This window comes from Onychomys torridus, chromosome 2, assembly GCF_903995425.1.
Source record: "Onychomys torridus chromosome 2, mOncTor1.1, whole genome shotgun sequence".
Taxonomy (NCBI): domain Eukaryota; kingdom Metazoa; phylum Chordata; class Mammalia; order Rodentia; family Cricetidae; genus Onychomys; species Onychomys torridus.
Genome location: NC_050444.1, coordinates 92,124,958 through 92,150,082, shown reverse-complemented (window position 1 = coordinate 92,150,082; position 25,125 = coordinate 92,124,958). Strand labels below are relative to the sequence as shown.

The window sequence follows — 25,125 nt, the reverse complement described above, 5'->3', positions numbered from 1 at the left end:
TCCTGTTCCCATCCCTCACCCCTCCCCTTCAATGCCCTTCCCCTCCCAGTTTACCCTTCCTGGGGCCCTCCAATTGATGGAAGCAGATGCAATGATAAACCACTAAGCACTGTTCTGAGCTCCTAGACTTCAGAGAAGAGAGAGAAAAGGGATCACAGCAGCAAGTGAGGTCAAAAAACCACAGAGACAGCTGACCCTAGCTGGTGGGAGTTCATGGATTCTGGCCTGTCAACTAGGGAATATGCATGGGACCGAATTAGGCCTTCTGAATATGGGTGACAAGTTATGTGGCTAGATCTGTTTGTTTGAGGAGCCCCTGGCAGTGGGACCAGCACTTATCCTGGGTACATGGAATGGCTTTTGAAACACATTCCCTAGGGAGGGGTACCTTGCTCAGCCTTGACACAAGAGGGAAAGGCTTGGTCCTGCCTCACCTTAGTATTGCCAGACTTTGTTGACTCCCCAAGGGAGGAGGCCTTACCCTTGACTCCAAAGGAGGCTTAACCCTCTCTGAGGAGAGGATGGGGGATGTAATGGGGAAGGTTGGGGGGGGGGGACGGGATAAGGGGAAGGAGGAGGAACTGGGATTCTTATGTAAAATGAAAAAACAAACAAACAAACAAATAACAACAACAAAAAAAAAACAACCAAAAAACCTTTTATTAAAATAAATAAAAATTTTAAAAAAGTTTCTAGGAAGAAAAGCACATTAGAGAAAAAGCTTTACTTAGAAGTCTGTTTAGGCCCTTTCCTGCAGAGATTCATATAAATTCTTGTTTTAATTTGTCTTCCAGTTACAATAACTTTAATGGACAACAGCTTTGCCACATGAACTAAAACGGGATAGAGAAGAAACTGATGTAGCATAGACAGTATCTATAATCCTAGCAACTGGAAAGATGAAACAGGAGGATCAAGTCTCAGAACTGTCTCGATTGAAATGCTGTGATTTATCTCAAGGAAACAAAACATTAAAACTGTATATTCTGATAATAAATAGAAATAGCATCTAGTGTGTCTCTTTATTTCTATTATTCAACTAGAATGCTATTCTTTGTTAAAGAAAGTACACCACCGTGTTCTTTACTTTTTTACAGAAACACACATCATAACAAATAGTAAGCAGAAAAATGGTGCTGAACTTCTGGTGAGTGTTATTTAATCTAAACAAGCCCCCCCTATAATGGTGTTCCCTTCACTACATTCTCAGAGTCAGGCGACTGGAGATAATATCCATCAGAAAAGGAGACTACCTCAAAGAAGAACTCTACAAAAAAAAAAAAAAAAAAAAAACTGCTTGAATAGGTCAGTTAGAAATGTAAGAAATACATGTCCCATGTACTTTGTAGATATCTCATCTAAACATCACATAGAGAAAGGGGAAACAAATTAAAAAGAAAAGGAAATGTTACATTGGGATATGTGACTTAAAAAGAAGTAGTTTTACATTAAGCCACATCAAGAGTAATCTACCAAGCAAAGACAGGGATCTACCACACAGTGATTTGCGGTATATATATATATATATATAAAAGTGCTGGTTTCTTACTGGTTTTATGAATTTAAATGATTCAGGTTAAAAGTACAGACATCACGTATATGTCATGATCTTAAGTGATTCTTCTGGAAATTTCTCAGGCTGTGTCAGGAATGACTTAAAATATGAAACAAAATATTTGTACTAGTAATGTTATAAGTATATGAAGCAGAGCCTGGCGGTAGTGGCACGCACCTTTAATCCCAGCACTCAGGAGGCAGAGGAGGGGGATCTCTGTGAGTTTAAGGCCAGGTTTAACTTACAGAGTGAGGTAAAGGACAGCCAAGACTGTGTCACAGAGAAACCCTGTCTCGAAAAGCCAGAAAACAAAAAGGATATGAAGCAAGTCTTTCAAGATGGAAATATTTTTTATCACAGTTAAATGCACAAGTCATCTATTATAGAAGATGATGAATAATAGTGTGCACTCACCTTCATCACTTGCTACCTGCTGCTTCACAAGAGTCATAGGGGATCTGGCTGGAGGCTTACCAAGTGGATGGCGCCAACTCTTAGTAGTTTTGGGCTGTCCTTCTATTATCTGGTTATAGAACAAAAAAAGAGGTAAAAATATCGATGAATAATGTTTGGTTCCTTTTGGTTTTTGTTTTTTTTCCATGTGTCTAGTATGTGCATGTGTGTAAGCAAGGACAGGGAGACATAATATGTAGACCACTGTTTTATATTCTGAGACAGGATGTCAGTGAACCTCTTCACTAGCGTGGCTGGTCAGTAAGTTCTAGTGATCCTCCTACTGTTTCCACCTCCCAGCACAGTGGTTACAGACTAATGTAGCCATGCCTAACTTTTCTGCATGCTTATGTAACAAGCACATTATTTACTGAGCTGTTTCTTTAGACTTAATAAATATTTGTTTCAGAAAAAAATTACTTCAAAATGATAACACTGTTGAGGAATAAATCTTGTACTTATTTACTCTTTAAGAAATTAGTACTTTAATTCAGATTTATAGGCTAGGATACAGCTCAATGGTAGAACACTTACCTAGCATGCATAAGGCCCTGGTTTTCATCCACAGTACTACCAAAGAGACAGAGGAAGAGAGGCTGAGGGAGGGGGGAAGAGAAGGAGAGAGTGAGAGAGGCAGAGAGGGAAAGAAAGGGGAGGTAAAGGAAAAGAGGTAGCATTTTTTTTCCCAAGAGGTGAGTTAATTCTTCTTCAAAAAAATAGTGTTTCATATAAGGCTTATCAAAAATTATCAAAATTTCAAAGATCCTTTAAAACTAGCCCAAGTCCACCATTATACACTCATAAAAGGATTAAGAATTGTGAAGTTGTATCACCATTCACACATGAATATTTGGCAAGTGATCCAGCTTTTATCCTCACAGAGAAGAAAAACCAGCCAAATGGAATAAAGGACTCCTTTCTCCATTGAGAAATGAGCAAGCAATAGGTTCAATAAGAAGGTATTATTTTCAATGAAACATTCCTGTTATTTTGAAGTCACTAAATTGTGAAAGGTATTTTTAAGCCCCTATGAGACACTTTCCCTTTTTACTTTTCATATTTTTTATGGTTATATTTGTGTAGAACACACAGTGATTTAGAAAATGATCAAGTCGGGGCTGGAGGGATGGCTCAGAGGTTAAGAGCACTGCTTGCTCTTCTAAAGGTCCTGAGTTCAATTCCCAGCAACCAAATGGTAGCTCACAACCATCTGTAATGAGATCTGGTACCCTCTTCTTGCCTGCAGGGATATGTGCAGACAGAACACTGTATACATAATAAATAAATAAATCTTTAAAAAAAATTTTAAAAAATGATCAAGTCTATTGATCAAATTTTTTAATTAAATTTTACATATTTAAGACTACTAAAAAAATAAGATAATTTGAAATTACTGTCTTTTAATAATATGCCTGTTACTAAAGGATTTGAAAAGACTCATAGTAGATGTATTAACTGGGAACAATCAACAGGTTGGTCAGGTCAGCATATAGTTCAGCTACCATCTGAAACGACAAAGAAGCTCCTCACAGACAACTGAAGTCCCTGGTGAGGTTCAGAATGCTAGCGCGGCATTAGCTCACCTGACCCATTCCTAATTGAAGGACTGGTCATTCTGTAAATGAGAACAATGGAGAAATACAGAGAGGAGGCTATAGCCATAAAACTGGCATCGGGAGCTTAACTTATCTGAGTGGTAAAAGGTTTGTTTACGGGAATAAACATGACCAGAAATATAGCTATAATATTCTGAGTAAGAAGAGTCAAAGAAAACACTAATCATATGAGCCATGATGTTTAAACCAAGACTGTACGAAATTGATTTAATAATAGTTACTATTGTCAGGAACACAGTACCCAAGAGGCAATTTATCTCAGCCTCGATAACAGGGCTGGTGAGAGGAATACTTTGTATCACAACTGTCTGAATATCAATATGATTAAGATTTCAAATTAATGCTTATCAAATATTAGTATTTGTGGAGAGTAGCTACTGAGTATAAATGATCTCTGTATACTATTTGCAGAGAAGCCTGTATTAGCTTCAAATAAAGATATTGTTTTTTCAAAGTATAAAGTGAAAAAAAAAAAAATCAGACCTCAACATGTGGCCAAAAGGTTTTTTTTGTATTAATGAATCAAAATGTGAGCCAGAACTCACATAGTATTATCTGCCAAAATCTTATTCCATTGATGAAATATGATTAAAACTCCTAAATGTAAATACTGTTCATTTCTGCCTTAAAGCAAGATTTCAGGGGCTAATATACTGTATTCACAAAGCATTATTATCACCATACAGGCCACTACCCAATGAACATAGTAGAAATACATACTGACATGTACCTTAGGAACTTTGAGCCCATTTTGCTCTTCACTAAGAGCTTCTGGGATTTCCCCAGGTTCAAGGTTACTTCCATGGCCCTCTTCATCATTGTCTTCTTCCTCTGTCAATACCGTATTACTTTCTGCCAGGGAGGAAGACACCTTGGGAGATTCCGGCCGTAGACTCTTAAGATGTGACTCCTTGCCTGTTACCTGGTCACTAGAAAATGGCATGAAGTCACAGGCCTCCATGGACATAGATGGTGAAGTTACAGCATCAGCTGTGTTATCTTCATGTTGTATTTCATTTGTTACTGGTGAACTTATACAGCTTTTTCCTGAGGAGCAAAAAAAAAAAAAAAAGACTAACAATACATATCATGTTGCATTACTACTAAGTGCAATTAAACAATTACCAAGGGATTACTTATTATATATTTCTTTTTTTTTTTTTTTCCTTTTTTTAAAAAAAATTTGTGACACGGTTCCTGGGCCCTGTGGACCAGGCTGGTCTTGAACTCAGAGAGCCACTTGGCTCTGTCGCCCAAGTACTGTGATTAAAACTGTGTGCCACCACACCTGGCTGATTTTATATTTTCTGATTGTTCACCTCAATTTCCATAAACATGAAAAGTAATCAGTATCATTACAATGAGATCTTAGACTTCCTTTCTATTTTCTGAATAATACTGTTATGCAGGCATATGTAAGTGTTTTACTGGCAAGTATGTAAATGCACTAAATGTGTGTGCCTAGTGACCAGGGAGGCCAGAAGAGAACGTCAACTCTCCTGGAATTTGAGTTACATAGATGGTTGTGAAGTGCCAGGTCTTCTATAAGAATAATGAATGCTTTTAAATGCAGAGCCATCTCTCTAAGCCCCAAGTTCGTACTTCTGAAAGAAAACAAAACCTGAATGACAAGGCAGTCAAAGATTAAATGTAGGTTCTAAGCCATAATAATGTCAATATATAGATCATTCACAATACTTAGCAAAGCATAAACACCTTGAAATATATGTAGAAAATTTTCCAATAGATATTGTTAAGAACAGCTACAGGAGAAACAATGAAATTCAGAGAATGTGTATAAATGGCACACATAAAGCCCTAGAGATTTAAAAAAAAAAAAAAAAGCCTCTTCTACATGAATCCTTTATGTTCTACAGAAAATATGGAGAAGGAGATTGAACATAGGCAGATGTGATTCTTTAACTGTCATATAGTTTGGAGGCAATGCTTTGAAATAATGTCTTCTGGTATGAGATATTATAAAGCATTTCCCAGACACACTAACTCATCATCATTTCTACCTATCACACAGTAGCTCTGATACTCAAGCCAACTCTTCTACTTAAGTATCCTTTTAGGTCTCAAAACCTACAGATCAAAATATAAAGAACTGATAGAACTAATAAAATTAGGTACACTTCATATAAATCTTCTCTGAAGTCATAAACAGATTACTTAAACAGAATCCAAGGTGAAAGCCGGGCATGGTGGCACACGCCTTTAATCCCAGCACTTGGGAGGCAGAGGCAGGGAGATCTCCTTGAGTTTAAGGCCAGCCTGGCTACAGAGTGACTTCCAGGTAAGGCTCCAAAGTTACACTGAGAAATCCTGTCTCAAACAAACAAACAACAAAAAGAAAACAAACAAACAAAAAGAATCCAAGATGAAGTCCTATAAGGAAATATTTATGTATACTATTTAATCGTGTTATTTGCAATAACTGCAACTCCCATTCTACCTTCCCCTCTTTTTACCCCCACCCCATTCTTCACAACTCTGTTCAGAAATTAACACCAAAGCACTTGGTCTTTTAAGGTTCTGTCTCTATAGGTCTGTCACTTTAAAACCAGTATACGATGGTATCTCTAAAATGTATACTGAATTGTAACTCTATCATGTACCTCCTCCCTAAAGCGAGCGTGAGCTCACAGAAAAAGTCTGTAGTTTCAATTGGAGTCACACAGCCTTTTTAAAAGTAAAGGTAATGAAGCTAAAGACGCAACTTAGGAACAATTTTAAAAGAAAAAATGATGCAAAGGTTTTTATTTTATTCTAAGTAGAATCCTAAGATGATAATGAATATGATTTGAACTACTTTTTTAAAGCTACAATATGGAGATATGAATGAGAATTCCTGAAAATAATGTGTCTACTGAAGGCTGATTGAATAAAACTTCAAAGAGAGGTTGGAATGTTGCAGTTCCAGAGCTTAATTTATCTCAGGTAATTGTTGGCCTACTAAAAAGCCATTCCTTGATCCCTACATCCCATATCAGACATCACACTTGGCTCCAGAATAAGCAATCCCATTCCTTTTGATGTGAGAACTATACTTTTGAATTTACAGAGATATGACAGCAGGGGGTACTAAAGTGGATCTTGTATGTCAGGAAGAGATGTGGTGTCTTATGGGTAGGCACACCTATGAATAATAGGAAGAGTAGATTTGAGGAGTGCCAGGACTGAAGAGATACAGGATGAAGGACACCAATGGAATACAGGAATTGCCAAGTAACTCAATGATTAAGGGAACAAAAAAGCTACAATAATTATTAAACAAATAAAGCATTACTAGTTTCATAAAAATATTCAACAACTGGGGAAAAAACAAAATAGATGGACTTTATTTATTTTATGTGTGTGGAGTGTTTTGCCTGCATTTATGTACCATTTATGTGTCTTGAACCCACAGAGGTCAGAAGTTATCCAATCCTCTAGAATATGAGTTACATAGCAATAGTTGTGAGCCACCACATGGGAGCTATGAAAGCAACTTGGGTCTTCTACAAGAGGATTAGACTCTCCTACGGATTAGCCCCTAACAAAGTGTTTAAGCTCTGAGACCATATGCAAACAATAATAAAAACAGGCTGCATTTACATATTTGTACATAGATATATAAGTGCATTTAGCAATAATAATAATAAAAGAAAAAAAGGCTATCAACTTGAGGAGCATGGGAGAGTTTGAAGGAAGGAGACATGGGAGGAGCTGGAAGAAGGAAAGGGAAGGGGCAATGATGTAATTACATTTCAATTAAAATATATTTAAAATGTGGGAGTGGGGGGTAAAGAACCCAAGATATTCTTCCAAAGTTCCCAGGTTCAATCTGCAACATAATGGCTCAGAACTGTCTACAGCTACAGTACCAGTGGATCACACAAACATACATATAGGTAAAACACCATATACATGAAATAAAAATATACATATTTAAAGAGATAAATAGAAAATTAATTTTATGGGGGGGGGGTGAGAAGCGAACACTCTTTAAAGGAAACATACCACCTAAAATCAGAGTCATAAAACAGGTTTGGGTTTTCAAGAAATCTGCTGTACTAGTGAAGGGGTTAAACTCTCCCAGTGTCACAACGGAATTTAGGTTCCAGCTCTCTAAAAAGGGCAAACAGGTGTCTTTTCCAACAAAGGACCATTTATCTACAAGGCCCTCACATTCAGGGTCTATGGAGAGAACAAACACAGGGCCTAGGTCAGTCTCACAGTGTCTCAAGGACAAACCCAGCAGCCCAGGCCCTTCTGAGTCATGTGCAAGCTTGTGTAGATGGGTCCAAAAATGGTAAGACTGAACCTCAGTCAATTAAAAATATACTAATGTAACTGCTGCTTGTTTATCCAATTATGTAGTCAACCCTGAAACTCCTCTTAGCTGTGCTTAAAGGAACGAACCTGCACATTCCTCTCGGGGTCATCATCATTTTGTACAAGTGAATGACACCCCCCTCCCAACCCCAATGCATGATGGTATAATAAACGCTCTTTGTTCTTACATACTATTTGATTCTGGGGCCTTCCTTCAGCATTTCCTTGGACCCTACATTAGACATTCTGGGAAGTCAGTCAACCCCCATCACCACTGGATTGCCTCATCAAGCCTTGATATGAGGGTTTCTGCCTACTGCATCCTGTTATGCCCTCCTGTTCACTAGGAAGACCTCTCGTTTCTGAAGGGAAACGGAGGGGCAGAGTATAAGTGTGTGTGTGTGTGGGGGGGGGTAAGGATGGGATGTCTGCTGGAACAAATAGAGGGAAGAGAAGCTGTGGTCAGGATGTATTGTATGAGAGAATAAATAAAACCATAAAATAAGCATACTAATTTTCCAAAAATATGGAGGGAAAAACAACAACAACAGCAAGTACTCTTTAAAGGAAATCCACCATCCCAAATCATAAAACAAGCTCAGATTTTCAAGAAACCTGTTGCCCAAAGCATGTCAAGGATCACCTGCCCTGCAGCCAGAGGTCATAAACACAGGCAATCTGACTTATCTCTCAGTTTCAAAAAAACAATTTATCTAAAATAAGCAGGCTCTCTACCCTTCATAATCTCCACTGCAAAAACTGATTCTCAGAACCTTTACAGTGCACCTGTACCCTCAGATACTAAGCAGTGTTAGAAGTGCTAACTTCTCAGACCAACAAAAGTCTGCTCTCACCATTTTGAGGTCAAACTGGGTTTATTCTTTCATTTCCTCCATTGACTTACTTCTTACACTCTTCACCACTGAGCCATCATTCAACCCCTTTATTTATTTTTAGATTTATTTATTTTGTGTGTAAGAGTGCTTTGCCTGTATGTATGTCTGTTATATGAAACTTTTAGAAAAGTTCATTGGTATAAACTGTTGATTTTATAGCTTCCTCCCATTTTATAAAGAATTATCCTTTATTTTATTCTTAAAATTAGCAAAGAACCTGAACACAATTGTCTATAATTTGATTTTTTTTCTTCTGAATTTTAAGTTGAATTTCACTAAAAGTTTCTGTATTTTAGAAATCTTTGTTTTTTTATTAAACCAAACATATACTATTGGATGTTTAGTTCAAAATTCTATTATACATAAAAGCTGTATCCCTTATTTTATATCATTTACTTGTCCTCATAGGTGAATTATCCTATAAGTTTACTTAGTTAATGAAAACGCTAGATGGTCTAGCAAGATATCATAGTGGACACAGTTTTAAGGTATCAGATTACTAATTACCAGAGACACATGTGAAACATAATCAGACATTTGCTTACCTGAGAGTTTAGTGTCATTCAGTAAGTGTTGATCTGCTTGTTTCCAGGCATCAGACTCTTCTCTTTCTGAAGGTGCTTCTGTGTTCCCCAGCTTGGATGTTTTTCCTGGCTTTTCAGTGACCTTCAGGTGCCTGGGGCATATGGCATGGTTTGAGATCTCCTCCCCATTAAATTCAACAGATTCTTCATCCTCCTCAGTTTTAGGCCTTTTAGAAAGTGACTTATTGCCCTGGAGGCTATTAACAAAATGAAAGTGGTCAGGAAAAAGTTCAAACTGAATATGAAATACACACCAGTGCAAATAATCTGTTATGAACTTATATCAAGAAAAATTTATTTAATATAATTTTTAAAATTAAAAGTCTGAAGTTGGAATCACAATGGTTTTAAATTGACTAACAACTGAATTTTCACTGTAAAGTCAAATAAGGCAGAGACAATGAGCTAAACAGAACAAATAGGAGCACACACATACTAGCAGTCTGGTGCTGCCAATGGCAATAACAACATTGAGGACATAAGCAAAATGAGCACTTCACAAGGAATACATGTAACTCAAAGCAGCTGGCAAACTACAGAGATTGTGAGGGGGTTTATACTTGTGCATGGTATTACTGAAGGGCCATCAACAGCCACTTTAAGCCACTGACGAAGAAAAATGAAAGACACTCCTGAACATTAGGACTTGTAAGAAATGAGAAGAGGTACTCTGATTAACACTGGCAAACTGTGTGTGTGTGTGTGTGTGTGTGTGTGTGTGTGTGTGTGTGTGTGTGTAAAGTTGAAAAGCCTGGTGAGTTTAACAGCTACAACAGCTCACACATCTGACAATAGTGCTACTTTGCATGTTTCTCAAGATGTCAGAATGGAATGTTTCCATAAGACCTCCAGGGGTATTGACACCCCTAATAACTGTTTCTCAAACTCAATGTATTCACAGTAAGTTACACATTTTACTGAGACAAAACTTATATACATAGAAGTACACAAATCATGAGTAAACATTTCCCACACACTAAGCACTATTGTACTTTTTAAAAGAATGATGTTTTTACTTTATGTGTATTGTTATTTTGCTTGCATGTATAAATATTGCACTATGTGCATGAAATGACCATAGAAGCCAGAAGAGGATGTCAGATCTGTGGAGTGGGTGATACAAGTGGATATTAGCTGCCTCATGAGTGCAGGGAATGTGAATCATCTGCAAGAATAGTCAGTGCTCTTAAGATGTTTCTCCCGCCCCACTGATATCTTGAAATTCATCTTACTTTCAACATTAAAACACTGCCTATGGCATACTGAATTCATTTTCAAACAATATTGTAAAAACCCTTCCTGCAAACTACAGCTGAAATATTATCATCCAAGTTTTAGATTAGCTAACTAGTCCTGTCATGTATATAGGTATGCATGTATGTATGTACATATCTTTAAAAATGCAGATGTCTTCCAGGTATAATCCTAGCATTGAGAAAGCAGAAGCAAGTAGATTTCTCTGAGTTACAGGTTAACATGACTATATATATATATATAGTCATAGGCTAGCCAAGACATCATAGTTGAATTAAAAAAAATAATAATAAACAGGCATTAAAAAAGAAAATATGCACAATTTATGTTCTCAGGTTTCTCCTGCTCACAACCATTCTAAATAACAAAAATAATTGCAAGTGGTGGGAAGCGAAGCACAAAATAAGTACTAAACTTTGAGCAAAAAACTTAAATTATAGCATTAATACAGAAAAACAGAGCTGCCACAGGTCTAGATGTAGGAGATTAAATACATGTAGGTATTAAAAAACTATGCTACAGGAAATAATTTAATTATATGAAAAGCATTCACATGCATGGTCATTCAATTATTAATATAACATTTTGAAAGAAGTGTATAATGTTTTTATATTATATATAATAAATACATATGTAAAATATATACAAAATGTTAAGATGGATAGTCTCTAGATAGTGAGGTTAGGAATGACTTGGATTCCTTGGATTTTTTTTTTACTGGATTTAGAAAATTTCTACAGCTCTTAAATACTATTTTTATAAATTAAGAGAATAAGAATTTCAAAATAACAATAAGTAACAGTAAAAAGAAAACCTCAACAAAAAATTTAACACTTTAAGAGCTAATATGCAGCCAATCAGCCATAAGGCATACAGCATATTCAAAGGAATTGTGAGATGGTCCAAAAGTGGATCAGAGGTAAGGTTCAAAAAGACTACCAAGGAGCAGAAATAATACTTTCTCCTTTGAGTCTTGAAAAGAAAAAGCTATAGCATAAGCATCAAGATGAGAAAAGTATCTGGGCTTCTTAAAAAATGAAAGAACTCATAAATAAAATTTTGAAAGATGGTAGCATGTAAGAGTTGGAAATCAGTTTAAAATATGATGAATAATGTAAAGAACAAATACATGTTTAAAATAAATTAATGGAAGAATTCCAAAAAGTTCTATGTTGTTCTACTCACTATGCACATTGATTTCAGGAGTATTCTGCATATGTGACTACCTGTTCCTAAATTCAAAGTTAAACATACATTACCTCAAATTTTCAGTATATACTAAATAAATATATGAATAATATAAATAAAAATAAACAATCCTTGAGAACGTTTGGTTACATGATCCATTTCAACAAAGACCATACTCCAAGCAAGATGTTGTGTGGTCCTTACCTCCTGGGGGCTTTTCTTAATTTTCTCCTCCTCTGTAGCCATATTTTTACTTCAGGGGTAGACTCTGGAGTGGGCTTTGTATGATCAATAGTATATATATCTTTTCCTTGTTTCCAAATTTGGTATCTGTCTGGCTGAAACTTCTTCACAAATATATCCATTGATATCTTCACCATGTCATTCCGGCAAGTGCACTGCAACACAAGGAACAGTTGGAATCAAATCAACAATAAAAGATTTTGCTAAGTATATATATAACATACCATGCTCTTTGGTAGAACATGAATGCTTAATTAAAATATAAATAAGAAAATGTTTTACATCTAAAAGAGAGAAAAAATCTCAGAACAGGTGAGAATGTAAAGATACACATTTAGAAATGAGCAAATAAAATATTTTAAAAATACTCTGTATATTTATATGAATTAAAAGTGAGAAAATAAATATTTGTACATTTATATAAAATGTGTACCAAGAATAAGTTATAGAGAAGTATGAGTGTTTGTCTGAAGTTTGTCCAGCAAAGGAACAGTTATCCTACTATCACAGATACTCATCAAAAATCTGTAGTATAACATGCAGTGTTTGTATGAAAGGATTATTATCACTGATATGCATCAAAATTCTAAAGTAGTAATAATACTATATGGAATGTTAGTGCCAATTTAGGCATGTTTTGAACATTGCCAAAAGGTTTACTTTAATCCAAAGCTTGGTACACAGGGAAAGGATATTGGAAGGTAAGGTCTAATGAATGTGTAAGACGAATTGCTAAAGGGTCTTATTAATAAAATCATGGAGCCAGATATTGCGGAGAAACACAGAGATCAGAGAAGCAGAAAGAAGCCAGCCATATTCTTACTACTAGAAATCCTACTTCCTGTATATCCACACCTATATGCTTTCTATGCTTGCCATCTCACTTCTTGTCTCCACCCAGCTACATCATTTCCTCTTTCTGCCCAGCTCTGTCACTTCCTTTCTGTTTGTACAGACCTCTAGACCTCTATGGTTAACTAGTGCTGGGAAATACAGGCATGTACCACCATGCCTGGCTCTATTCCCAGTGTGACCTTGAACTCACAGAGATCCAAATGAATCTCAGCCTCCGGAATGCTAGGATTAAAGGCGTGTGCTACCATTGCCTTACTTTTATGTTTAATATAGTGACTGGCTTTTTCCTCTGATCCTCAGATAAGCTTAATTGGAGTGTACAAATATCACATTTCCCCCTTTATTTTTGTCTAAAATGATAACTCATATAAGACAACTATATATATTAAGTATAATAACTATGCACAATATATACAGGCAATAAATACATCGACAATGTCTACTCCATTTGCATTTGACAAATTCAGAGAATATATTCCATGATCTATCTTATTTTCATGAATCCAAAGGATTGTATCTTATTTACCTTCTATCCTAATTTGCATCTTTTGATGTCTTTCAAACTTATACAGTGTATACCTCTTTAGTGACTTTGCTTTCTGAAATTGTTAACAAGGAAAACTATAACTATCTAATCTTCAACTCCCTTATAGACCCAAGAAGGAAATAATATTACCTAAGAAAATAGGAAGTACATTGTAAGCAACTTCCAAAAATCTAGAATGACAGAGACAGCTGACTGCCTGGACAGTTACCCAGTGTTCCTCTATAACATTGGGGCATCCATCTTCAGACTATGGGCCCATTTGCTTTTCCCTGTGTTGTGCAGAATTTCTGGCAGTCTCCTCTGTAAAGCAGGAACCTGAAGAACCATCTATGATAATCAAACTTACAGTCATGTTAGTTAAGTATTTTAGGTATATAACTAAAATATATTTCAATTAGAATTAAGTAGGTAATCTTCAAATACTTCAAAGACCTAGAGAATATGGCATTTAAAATGTTTTAAGAACTTAGATTTTTCTGGACAATGAAGCATGTCTGCTCCTGACATCATCAATTACTTCAAAGAGGATGATGGGCATTGAAGAAACTCATTATGGAGTTTGCCTTCCTGATGACAAAAGTTAGCCATTTGGGCAAGAAACTGTTCTTGCCTGGACTGCCAGACAAAATGTTGTATAAACTGGACATGTAGGACCCATGAAAAATGACCATTAAATTTTGTCAAAACAAGGCGAGATGGTTCTTCAGGTTCCTGCTTCTGCCAGACATTCTGTACAACACATGGAAAAGCAAATGAGAAATTCTGGACTTACAGGCTGAAGATGGTTGCCCCAACATCACAGAGGAACTTTGGGTAACTGTCTAGGCAGCCAGTTGTCTTTGTCATTCTAGATTTTTGGAAGCTGCTTACAATGTACTTCCTATTTACTTAGGGAATATTACATCCTTCTGGGGTATTGAAGACTACATAGTTATAATTTTCCTTGGTTATGATAAAATATAAATTGGATATGAAACTTTAGACTTACAAATATAGGATAAACTATAAAATACTTTCTTTAATTTTGCCAAATACAAATAGACTAGATATTGTAACTGTTTGTTATATATAACTTTACTATATTAAAGCTAAAACCTTCCTCTTTTTATTAGATAGAAAAGGGGAAGTGCTGGGGAGTGTCTTTCTGTATTCTGTGAATATATGTTGTTCCCATTGGTTAATAAATAATCTGCTTTGGCCTATGGCAAGGCAGCTTAGAGAAAGGCATGAAATCCAAGGAGAGAGACAGGAAAGAGAAAGATGGAGTCTGGAAAAAGACACCAGCACCACCAGGAGAAGCAAGATGTGAAAGTACTGGTAAGCCATGGCCACGTGGCAACAAAGATCTCACTGCTTTAGATGTTTAAAGACAAAAATGGGACATCCCTGTTTGTTTGAGTCTCTGGTAGGAATACTAAACAATGGTAGATCATCTTAGGAGTGAATGCAAACAGTCACATCTCCCAAGGGAGATGATTGGGACCTGGTTTGCTCCTTTCATACTAGGCATTTCATAAGAACACATAAGAGAAGTCTCAAAGGTTCACATGTAACTAACTACCAAAGAAATACCACGAGAACTATTTCATGCATCCAGTTAGTTAATATAGTCGGAAGGTTTCTCAAATCTCGCCCGGCTCTGAGGTCCCGCAGCTACTTACAAAACAATCACACGGAGGCTTAATGTTATTTACAAATAGTATGGCCTATGGCTAAGAAATTCTTGCTAGCTTGCTCTTATAACTTCACCCATATCTATTTATCTCTAAAGTCTACACTTTATAATGCAATCCTGCCTGGCCCCTCACACCAATAACACTGTTCTTAGAAGTTATTAGCTATTCATCTATTAGTTAAATTAGATCAATACGAAAAGCAAAAATGTTTTCTGCCCTGTATGGGGCTTTTAGACTACAATATATAAGCTATAGAAGGACAGAAATGTGTATTAATTTTAAAATGCCAAGTGTTCAATAAAGCTGTTATTAATTGCACCTAAGAGTACACAACTTTACGCAAGTTGTCATTTGAAGACTATTCATATACTAATCACAGTAACCTAGGGAAAATGTTCTGTATTTCAGTCTTCTAAAAACTCTTTAAAACAAGCTGTCACCAGAAAAACAAAGCAAAATTGAATGACATTACCAAAATGATCTACATATTCAATTATACTCAGCAACAGAAAAACAATCCTAAAATAGCTACATCAGTACAAAAGACTAAATCATCAAAGCAATCCTGAGCAGAAAATAAAATGCTAAAGTTAGTACAATACCTGATGTCTGATCAAACCACAGACCCATAGTTAAAAAAAAAAAAAAAAAGTAGTATTGTGTACATGCAAAAACAGAAATACAGATCTAGGCATAGAGTTACACACCTGGGATCCCACTATTTCGGTGGCAGAGGCAGAAAGATCACTAACACTTAGAGGATAGTGTTATAGAGTTGAGATTTTTAAAAACAAAAAACAAAAAACAAAAAAAAAGGAAAAAAAGCAAAAAAATAAAACAAAACGGACACATGTGTCTCTACATGCTTTTTCAAAAGGTCTTTAGTATTAGTTATCCCTCTCCAATTCCCTCCTTTACCTTTTTGCTACCACTTCTGACCCCATTCAACCGTTCCTGTTTCATCTCCCTCCATTACCTATTATAGCATTTATTACCTTTATAGCATTATATTCTGGTTCCACTTCCTTAATAGATCCCCTTCCTCCTCCAGGGTACCCTATTAATTACCTAACCTCTGTGTATATTCTAAATGAAACACACATATCTGAAGCTTATATGCTAAAATCCACATATGAGGGTAAATAAGTAATATTTGTCTTTCTGAGTCTGGGTTTTGAAATTCAGGATGATTAGCTTCCTAAAATATATACATATACAAACGGAGTTACAATATAATGGGAAAAGAGTGTCCCAAAAAGACATCATGTGTTATCAAATAAAACCCCCACTACCAGGAATGGTGCATTAATTATTGATATGGCAACCCTTCAGCTAAAATTGGGATGCTGGTATCATCCCCTACATCTCCAAATTTTTTCTGCATGGATTAAATGTTAGTGTGAACGTTGAAAAACATTAGTTTAAAAAATTAAAGGGAGAAAGAATATTCATAAATGAAGAATAAATTAATAAAAGATCTCTGTGTACATAATATAAGAATAAAAGCTCCAACATAAATTAAAGATGTTCTTGCTTGAGAGAAACAAAAATTATTTTGAGTAAATTCTAAGTTAGCACTTTTAATTCTTCACATCACACTGAATTTTTTAACAAGGGTCTAAAGGAAAAAAATCTTATTCACATTTTAGTGCACGTCTACTGCTCACATTACATATTAGTTGACACAGAAAATTTTCAATTCCTCTAAAACAGGAATTCACTTAGGAAATGTAGACCAATCGAATTAATGACTTTAGGATGAAATAAGATGAGTGCTGCTCTAAGCTTTAGACAGGAAAGCTTTTACTTGCAATGAGAAGAGTTTAATACAAAGACTCATAATTGGTCAAGGTGCTGAGAGTAAGCAACTGTGAGTACTTAGTCCTAAGTGGAAGCACCTGCTAACTCCAAAACTCAGCAAACATTGCAAAAGAGGAGGGGGGGCATAAAAGTCAGAGGATGGCGACAAGTGCTGTGAGAAACTGTCTTCTAGATGGCAACTGCAATCATGAGCACACTGCAGCTGTGGTTACCTGCACAAGATAGGACCCATCAACATTCCATCATTGATGGGGTAGGGATTCAAAAGTCTCTACCCCAAGCTGACGAGCTATTCACAGTTAATGGCTTCTAGGGAAATGGAGTCGTTTTTCTGGAGTGGTTTCTGCACTAGTAATTCATCAAGCTCTAGTAAGTAATCCTTCACCCAAGTACATGCAGTCAAACTAAATCAGCAGGACACACTAAACACACACACACACACAAACAAGAATGGTGGGCTTCTTGGGAAGGAGAAGTTCAGCAAGAGTGGGAGGGGATGAGGCAGTGTAACAACAGTGGTAGGACATATATTATATATACATAAGAAGACCCTAAGGTGCTTTACTAGTAAATATGGAGATTCTGCCATAACAGGAAGCATATTACAAACACTGAAGAACTGTCTTTGTCCAACAAATAGTCAGTCAAATACTATAATACAGACATCACACTTTGCATCTACATGAAAAATTGTTAAAAAGTGATCAGAACTATCAATGAGAAACTGTGTACCATGCAAGGGAATAATGGGAAAGGTTTCCTGAGAATAAGCCCTCACTCAGCTACGCTTCCATCTTGTGAAATTACAAGTTCACTTGAAAAGAGAGCGCCTAAACTGAAAATGAGAGGGAAGGAGTTCCAGTCAAAATAATCTCCTTGAACACTGCTTTGCAACATTACCCAAAGGCCTGTTGCAACTATGTACCAAAGAAGACTATAGTACAAAATGTCAGAAGAACCTGGCATCATTCTTATAAACCTGCAAAACACCAGGTGTGAGGGGATGAGGAAGGTTTGTGAAAAGGTCACAAAAAGCCACTGAGGCATAGCAATACATAGCTGGGTCAGATTTCCTCCCAACAAGGAGGGACTGCCTGAGCATTGGGTAGGGAGGGATAGGGGGGAGCCTATGTTGCAATAGTGTCTCTAAGATATTATCAATGCTAAGATCATGAGAAATTGGAAATCTACAGTCACAAAGCAGAGCCCAGCCTAGAGGATATGTGTGCTGATGGCCAAACCTATGAGGAAGGGCTGCTCAAGACTAATACAGGCCAGATGATTTCATCACATGCCTGGTGTGGTAGACATGGAGCTAAAGGTGTTACTGTTTGTTCTGCCAAATTCCTATCTTGTTTTGGTCTGATCTTTCCTTGTTTTCTACTCATCCCCCTCTTTTGGAATGAGAATGTTTATTCTATGCCATTATATAATGGAAATATCTAATAGAGTTTTTGATCATATATGGGGATATTAAGAGACTGCTTTGCATATCAGAAGAGATTTAGGACTGTGGATTTTTTTTCACAGCATCAAGACTATGCAGATTTTTAAAAATGGATTAAACACATTTTGTATTATGAATTATGAGACTTGAGGGGTAAGGGGTAGAAGGTTAAGCTGGAAAGTCACTTGTTGGGGGGGATCAAGCTAACAAAGAATGGAGTTTTGATGGTTAATAGTAATTGTCAACTTTAGTGCATTTAGAATATCATAATATAACCATATCACTTAGTGTGTCTGGTTCTTGTTTGATGAGTCTGGAAATGAAGTCCAGAAGGATAAACTCTAAACTAGCTTTTTACATGGTTCTGATACAGAAAGCCATTCACCCACACTTCTGCAGACTGCAGAAGAGTCCCCCACTAGTGACAGAACAAAATATTCCACTAAAGTAGACCATGTTTTGTGAAATTTTAAAAATGGTATTTCAAAAATGTTCTCAAAATAATTTATTAGTGATTTGAAATCTCTAGTCTAAAGCTGTCATTAACTTTTTTTTTCTGATAAAGTGAACCAGATTGATTTTTTTTTTTCTAACATGGATTGCAGGATTTATATACAAAGAAGAAAACAAAACATCCTGAATGTTGAACACAGAAGAAACTATTACTTAGCATTTTAGAACACACGTCTCCTAAGCTTCTATGTGTTAATCAAGTTTTCTTCATTATACAAAATAACTGGGCAAAACTGCCAAAATGGAAACAGTCACTAGGTGGAAGCCTACTTTTACAGAAAATAAATACATGAGTATATCAATAATAGTATCTGTAGTCAAAAGAAAACAAATGAAAAACTTGGCATTAGCAATTCACAGAAAGAAAAGAAACACTATAACTGATGGAAAACTATATAGTTATCTCCTCTGAATTGATACATTCCTTGGGGGAGGGGGAGAGAGAAACTGGTAAGACACAAGAAGCAATTCAATTTATGAGGCTCAGCAATCTGTCACAAGGCTCACCCACAAAATTATAAAAGCAGTAGGTGTTGTGGACTATTATTTTAAGGCGTGTTTCTTTTGTTTATGTTGCATTTGTTTAACTCTGAAGCTGTGATACTTTGCCTGTCTAAAACACCTGATGCTCTAATAAAGAACTGAAGGACCAATAGCAAGGAACAAGGAAAGGTGAAGCCGGCACACAGAAATAGAAGGAGAAATCTGGGAGAAGAAGAGAAGTAGCCAGAGAAGAAGGAGGACTCCAGTGGCCAGCCACTCAGCTACTATACAGCAAGCCACGGAGTAAGTAGGACTTATAGAAGTAGGAAAAGGGAAAAAGCCCAGAGGAAAAAGGCAGATGGGATCATTTAAAGTTAAGGAAAGCTGGCAAGAAATAAGTCAAGCTAAGGCTGGACATTTATAATTAAGAACACGCCTCCATGTGTGATTTCTTTGGGAGCTGGGTGGTGGGCCTCCCAAAAGAACAAAAACAAGTAACCAATTTGTTGGAGAGAAAAAAATGTTTCTACTGCCCCAGCTGCTGGCAAGTTATACAAGAATCTCTAAAGATGAAGCCTTCATGAGTTGTGTCCTTGATGCTGGGATAAGTTGTGTCCTTTGAGTAGCTCATACTCCTGTAGATAACCTGAAGAAAATCACTGGTTCACTAAGCTGGCACTGGGTCATTTCTATGGTCTGTCCTGATACCAGGTAGGATGGCTCATACCTATAACCTTAGCATTCAAGAGGTCAAGGCCTAGTTAGAAAACTCAGGCCTGAGCTCACACAAGCTCAAAGTTATTCTCAGCTACATAGATAGGACAAGGGCAGCCTGGAATATATGAGCCTCTGGCTTTAAATAAATAAATGAATAAATACTTAATTAAATAAAAATTAGTAGAGGTCCATTTTAAAGATAACAAATTTCTAACTCTGTGTTGAATACATTCTCAGGTCAGGGAGATAAACCCAATTCAGAGAATGAGAACAAGTTCCAGTAGACACATGACCATATAATTCCTTTATGTAGAGCTCTGCCAGAAATCTTAAGGAAAAATAATTGTTAGAATTCTCAACATTAGTCTTCTTGAAGCTTGGATAGCAAACCTTTGTTAATCAAGTCTTACCCACTCTTATTCAGCAGAGATCTTCTGTAGTTCAATCCTGGCTTTTATCACTGGCACTATATATGAACAACCAATGTTCATTCTAGTTCTTAAAGAACTAAATTATAATATGCCAAAATAATTTATTAAGAATAAAGGACATAAGAATCATGAGTAGCAAATGAAAATAGACAAAGAATGAGGTACTTATGATATGTGAATGTAATGAGCAGGCCCAGGTATAGGAGACCCAAAGTATCTTCATAAGCTATGGAGAATGGGGAAGGTGAGGCAATGGGGGAACTGGAGAGGATGTGCTTGCTTTGAAGGAGCTATCCTCTCATTTACCTCTTGTAATGTCAGGGCTCTTTTCGGTTCTTGCATCATGTTATTTCTGATAATATTTTTAAGTTAATATATGTTTAATGTATGCTATTATTTACTAGTTTCTAACAACATAGACAAGAAAAGTAATACTTTAAACATAACACTACATCAAAAGCAGCAGAGATAAAACCATTCTGGGAGTCACCAGGGAAGACAGAATCAGAGACAGCATTAACTTCCAGAAAAGAGAAGAGAAGAGAAGAAAAGAGAAGAGAAGAGAAGAGAAGAGAAGAGAAGAGAAGAGGAGAAGAGAAAAAAGAAAAGGAAATAGAGAAAATTAAAAAAATGGATTTCAGTTAACAAAATTACAATTAAATAAAACAATATATCCATTGGATCCATTTGGATCCAATTGACCTGTCCAAATCTCAGCAGATAAAAATGTTAGCCATGGGGTTGGAGAGATGGCTCAGCAGTTAAGAGCACTGGCTGTTCTTCCAGAGATCCTGAGTTCAATTCCCAGCAACTACATGGTGGTTCACAACCATCCCTAATGAGATCTGGTGCCCTCTTCTGGCCTGCATGCATGTAGGCAGAACACTGTATACATAATAAATAAATAAATCTTTGGAAAAAAACGTTAGCCACACAAACCTGAACACCTGAGTATGATCCCCAAATCCACGGTGAAAAGAGTGAACCTATTCACAAAAGTTATCCTGATATCTACATATATGCTTACATGTGCAAACACAAAAATATAAAGACAAACATACACGCATATATATATACACATACATAAACATACACATGTACATCACACATATAGCATACATGAAAAACAAGCAAATAAACACCTACACTCACATATATACACGTGCACAAATGCACAAACAGAAATCATACACACATACACATATATATTCACACACTCAAAACCTACACTATTTTTTTTAAGATTTAAAATAAAATTATCCTTTTAAACTATGTTTAGAACGAATTATTTATCCTTTTTTATTTAATCCTGAATTGCATATTGGCTTTTTGCTGATACGTACAAAATGCTTATTACTTGTTTATATTCAAGAATCTGTACTGGATTCTGTAAATTATATCAGCGACTATTGTGATAAATATTAAAATATCATTATTTTTGTTTTCAAACTGATGATTCCATAGTAGTGTGGATCACACAGTGTCTCATGAATATTAGTCTTCTTAGTACTTTGAACTAGTGGGCTCCCATCATAGCTCTTTGTCTAATCAGAGACAGTCTTGGAGGATATTATTGGTCTTACTTTGTTGTGCTGAAGAGATGATTCTCAATTATGTAAGAACTATATTTTCCTGTAGATTTTATTAGATGAAAATTTCATTTGCTACTTACCAAATGTTTGCATCATCAAACTGAACTGTTATCTTTTGTGAATTGGCTATAATTTATTTACAGATCTCTCCAATCTGTTCAAGGCTTTGATCCTTAGATGTGGAGCACTGTATGAAAATAGCATATACAGATATAGACAATAAAATGAAGCAATGTACTTGGGGTGAAGCCTACAAGTTAAGAAATGGTAGTGCATGCACTCCTGCCAGCTCTCATTTTCCCATAGATCAGGAAGCTTCTTAGGTTTTGGAAGGGCTTTCTGTAGAAGGACTAACTGGAATTTTATGCCCAATTTGTTTGTGGCAAAGTTTTTCAGTGTGACTAGACATGACACCAACTTTCAAGTGAGGTGTTGTTTCGGCAGCAGCCACTAAATTCTCCTGAGGACTTTTTTTTTGGGGGGGGGGGGGGCTAAACTTCTCAAGTAGGGAAAGTGAGGAGCCTGGCTGGGGTCATGAAGTCAGTTTAGTGGTAAATTAGGGATTACTTCACTTAGCCTGCCTAGGTTTAAAGGCTGGCATTATCTTTAAACTCAGTGAACTGCATTTTTCCATTTATCTTTGTAACTGTATCCAGTTACTTAGTTACTATGAACTTCACAAAGCTACAACTGCACAACACAAAATTTATACAATACCTTAAGAAATAGTAGACCTGGAAGCTATTGGATGTAGCTTAATAGTACACCTCTCATCTCTCATTCTAGTATGCCTAAGGTCATGGGTTTGAGCCCAAACACCAAGGACAGAGGGGAGGGGAGAGGAGAGACCTGTTCAATGAACAAATGCAAGGCAGTCTGGATATTCTCTCCTTTACATACAGTAATGACAGGTAAATATTAATAGACTAATGCTTTATGACACAATGAATGTGCAATGGCACACACCTGGTAGAAAACCCAGTTACTCATAGGTCTGAGGCAAGAGGATAGCTTGGACCCAAGAGTTCTGGATTGTAGTACATAATGCCAATTGGATGCCCATACTATGCTCAGTGTAAGCATGTGTGTTGGCTAGTCTTAAGTCAACTTGACACAAAAACTAGAGTTATCTGAAATGAAGAAAACACAATTGAGAAGATGCCTCCATAAGATCTAGCTGTAAGGCATTTTCTTAATTAGTTTTTGATGGCAGAGGGCTCAACTCACTGTGGGTAGTTCCATCCCTGGACTGGTGGTCCTGAGTTCTATAAGGAAGTAGCCTGTAAAGGGCAGGGGAGCAAGCCAGTAAGCAGCACTCGCCCATGGCCTCTGCATTAGCTCCTGCCTCTGGGTTCTATCTCTACAGGAGTTCCTGACCTTGCTGCTTTTGATGATGAACTGTTATAAAGAATTATAAGACCTCCTCAACAAGTTGCTTTGAACATATGATGTTTCATCACAGCAAAAAGTAACCCAAACTAACACAGCATGTTTAGCCTTCCAGAAGCAGAAAATCACCAAGATGCAGGAGGAGATCTGAATTGTCCCAGACAGCAAGGAAGTGGAACAAAAATAAAATAAAATAAAACCTAGACATTCACTTAAAAAATAATCTTGGAGTATTGAATAAAGACTGCCCCAAAGTGAATACTTCTAATTAACTTAATTTTTTGTTTGTTTCATTAAAAAAAAAAAAAAGACTGACATGTAACATAAAATGAATTCATACCCTGGCACTTATATCCTAGACAATTTCTTATTCAAAATGAATTGCAGATTTAAAAAAAATAAATCAACTTCAAATGTTATACCATTTCTTTCCAAACTTATTCAAATGCCTAAGAATTCAAGTGTCAGAATATCTTCAAATTAGTAAGCCAATGATTCTGAATCATGTCAGAAAATATTTTTAGCTCTGAAGTTCAATTTTCAACTCTCTGACATATATGTTTGATATAAATATAATACATATATGACATATGAAATAACTTCAAATAAAAACGTCCATTTCATGCACATAGTGCAATATTTATACATGCAAGCAAAATAACAATACACATAAAGTAAAAACATCATTCTTTTTAAAAAGTACAATAGTGCTTAGTGTGTGGGAAATGTTACTCATGATTTGTTGTACTTCTATGTATATAAGTTTTGTCTCAGTAAAATGTGTAACTTACTGTGAATACATTGAGTTTGAGAAACAGTTATTAGGGGTCAATACCCCTGGAGGTCTTATGGAAACATTCCATTCTGACATCTTCGAGAAACATGCAAAGTAGCACTATTGTCAGATGTGTGAGCTGTTGTAGCTGTTAAACTCACCAGGCTTTTCAACTTTACACACACACACACACACACACACACACACACACACACACACACACACACAGTTGCCAGTGTTAATCAGAGTACCTCTTCTCATTTCTTACAAGTCCTAATGTTCAGAGTGTCTTTCATTTTTCTTCGTCAGTGGCTTAAAGTGGCTGTTGATGGCCCTTCAGTTAATACCATGCACAAGTATAAACCCCCTCACAATCTCTGTAGTTTGCCAGCTGCTTTGAGTTACATGTATTCCTTGTGAAGTGCTCAATTTGCTTATGTCTCAATGTTGTTATTGCCATGGCAGCACCAGACTGCTAGTATGTGTGTGCCCTATTTGTTCTGTTTAGCTCATTGTCTCTGCCTTATTTGACTTTACAGTGAAAATCAGTGTTAGTCAATTTAAAACCATTTGTGATTCCAACTTCAGACTTTAATTTTAAAAATTATATTAAATAAATTTTTTCTTGATATAAGTTCATAACAGATTATTTGACTGTGTGTATTTCATATTCAGTTTGAACTTTTCCTGACCACTTTCATTTTGTTAATAGCCTCCAGGCAATAAGTCACTTTCTAAAAGGCCTAAATGTAGGAGATATCTCTCTCTTG

General features: G+C 36.2%; 1 protein-coding gene across 2 annotated transcripts in view; it reads right to left on the bottom strand.

Moving 5' to 3' along the window:
• Positions 1-25,125, bottom strand: part of Kdm4c (lysine demethylase 4C) — a 236,043-nt gene that overhangs the window by 99,770 nt on the left and 111,148 nt on the right. Inside the window, exons 1-5 of one of the 2 annotated variants that reach the window (XM_036178196.1) lie at positions 22,272-22,279; positions 12,071-12,264; positions 9,386-9,621; positions 4,355-4,671; positions 1,970-2,078 (exon numbers count right to left, since the gene is read on the bottom strand). In XM_036178196.1, coding sequence (XP_036034089.1) covers positions 1,970-2,078; positions 4,355-4,671; positions 9,386-9,621; positions 12,071-12,246 — 838 coding nt within the window. In that variant the 5' untranslated portion in view covers positions 12,247-12,264; positions 22,272-22,279. Of the gene's footprint in view, positions 1-1,969; positions 2,079-4,354; positions 4,672-9,385; positions 9,622-12,070; positions 12,265-22,271; positions 22,280-25,125 lie in introns of those variants that run through there. The other variant, XM_036178197.1, reaches the window with a different exon arrangement.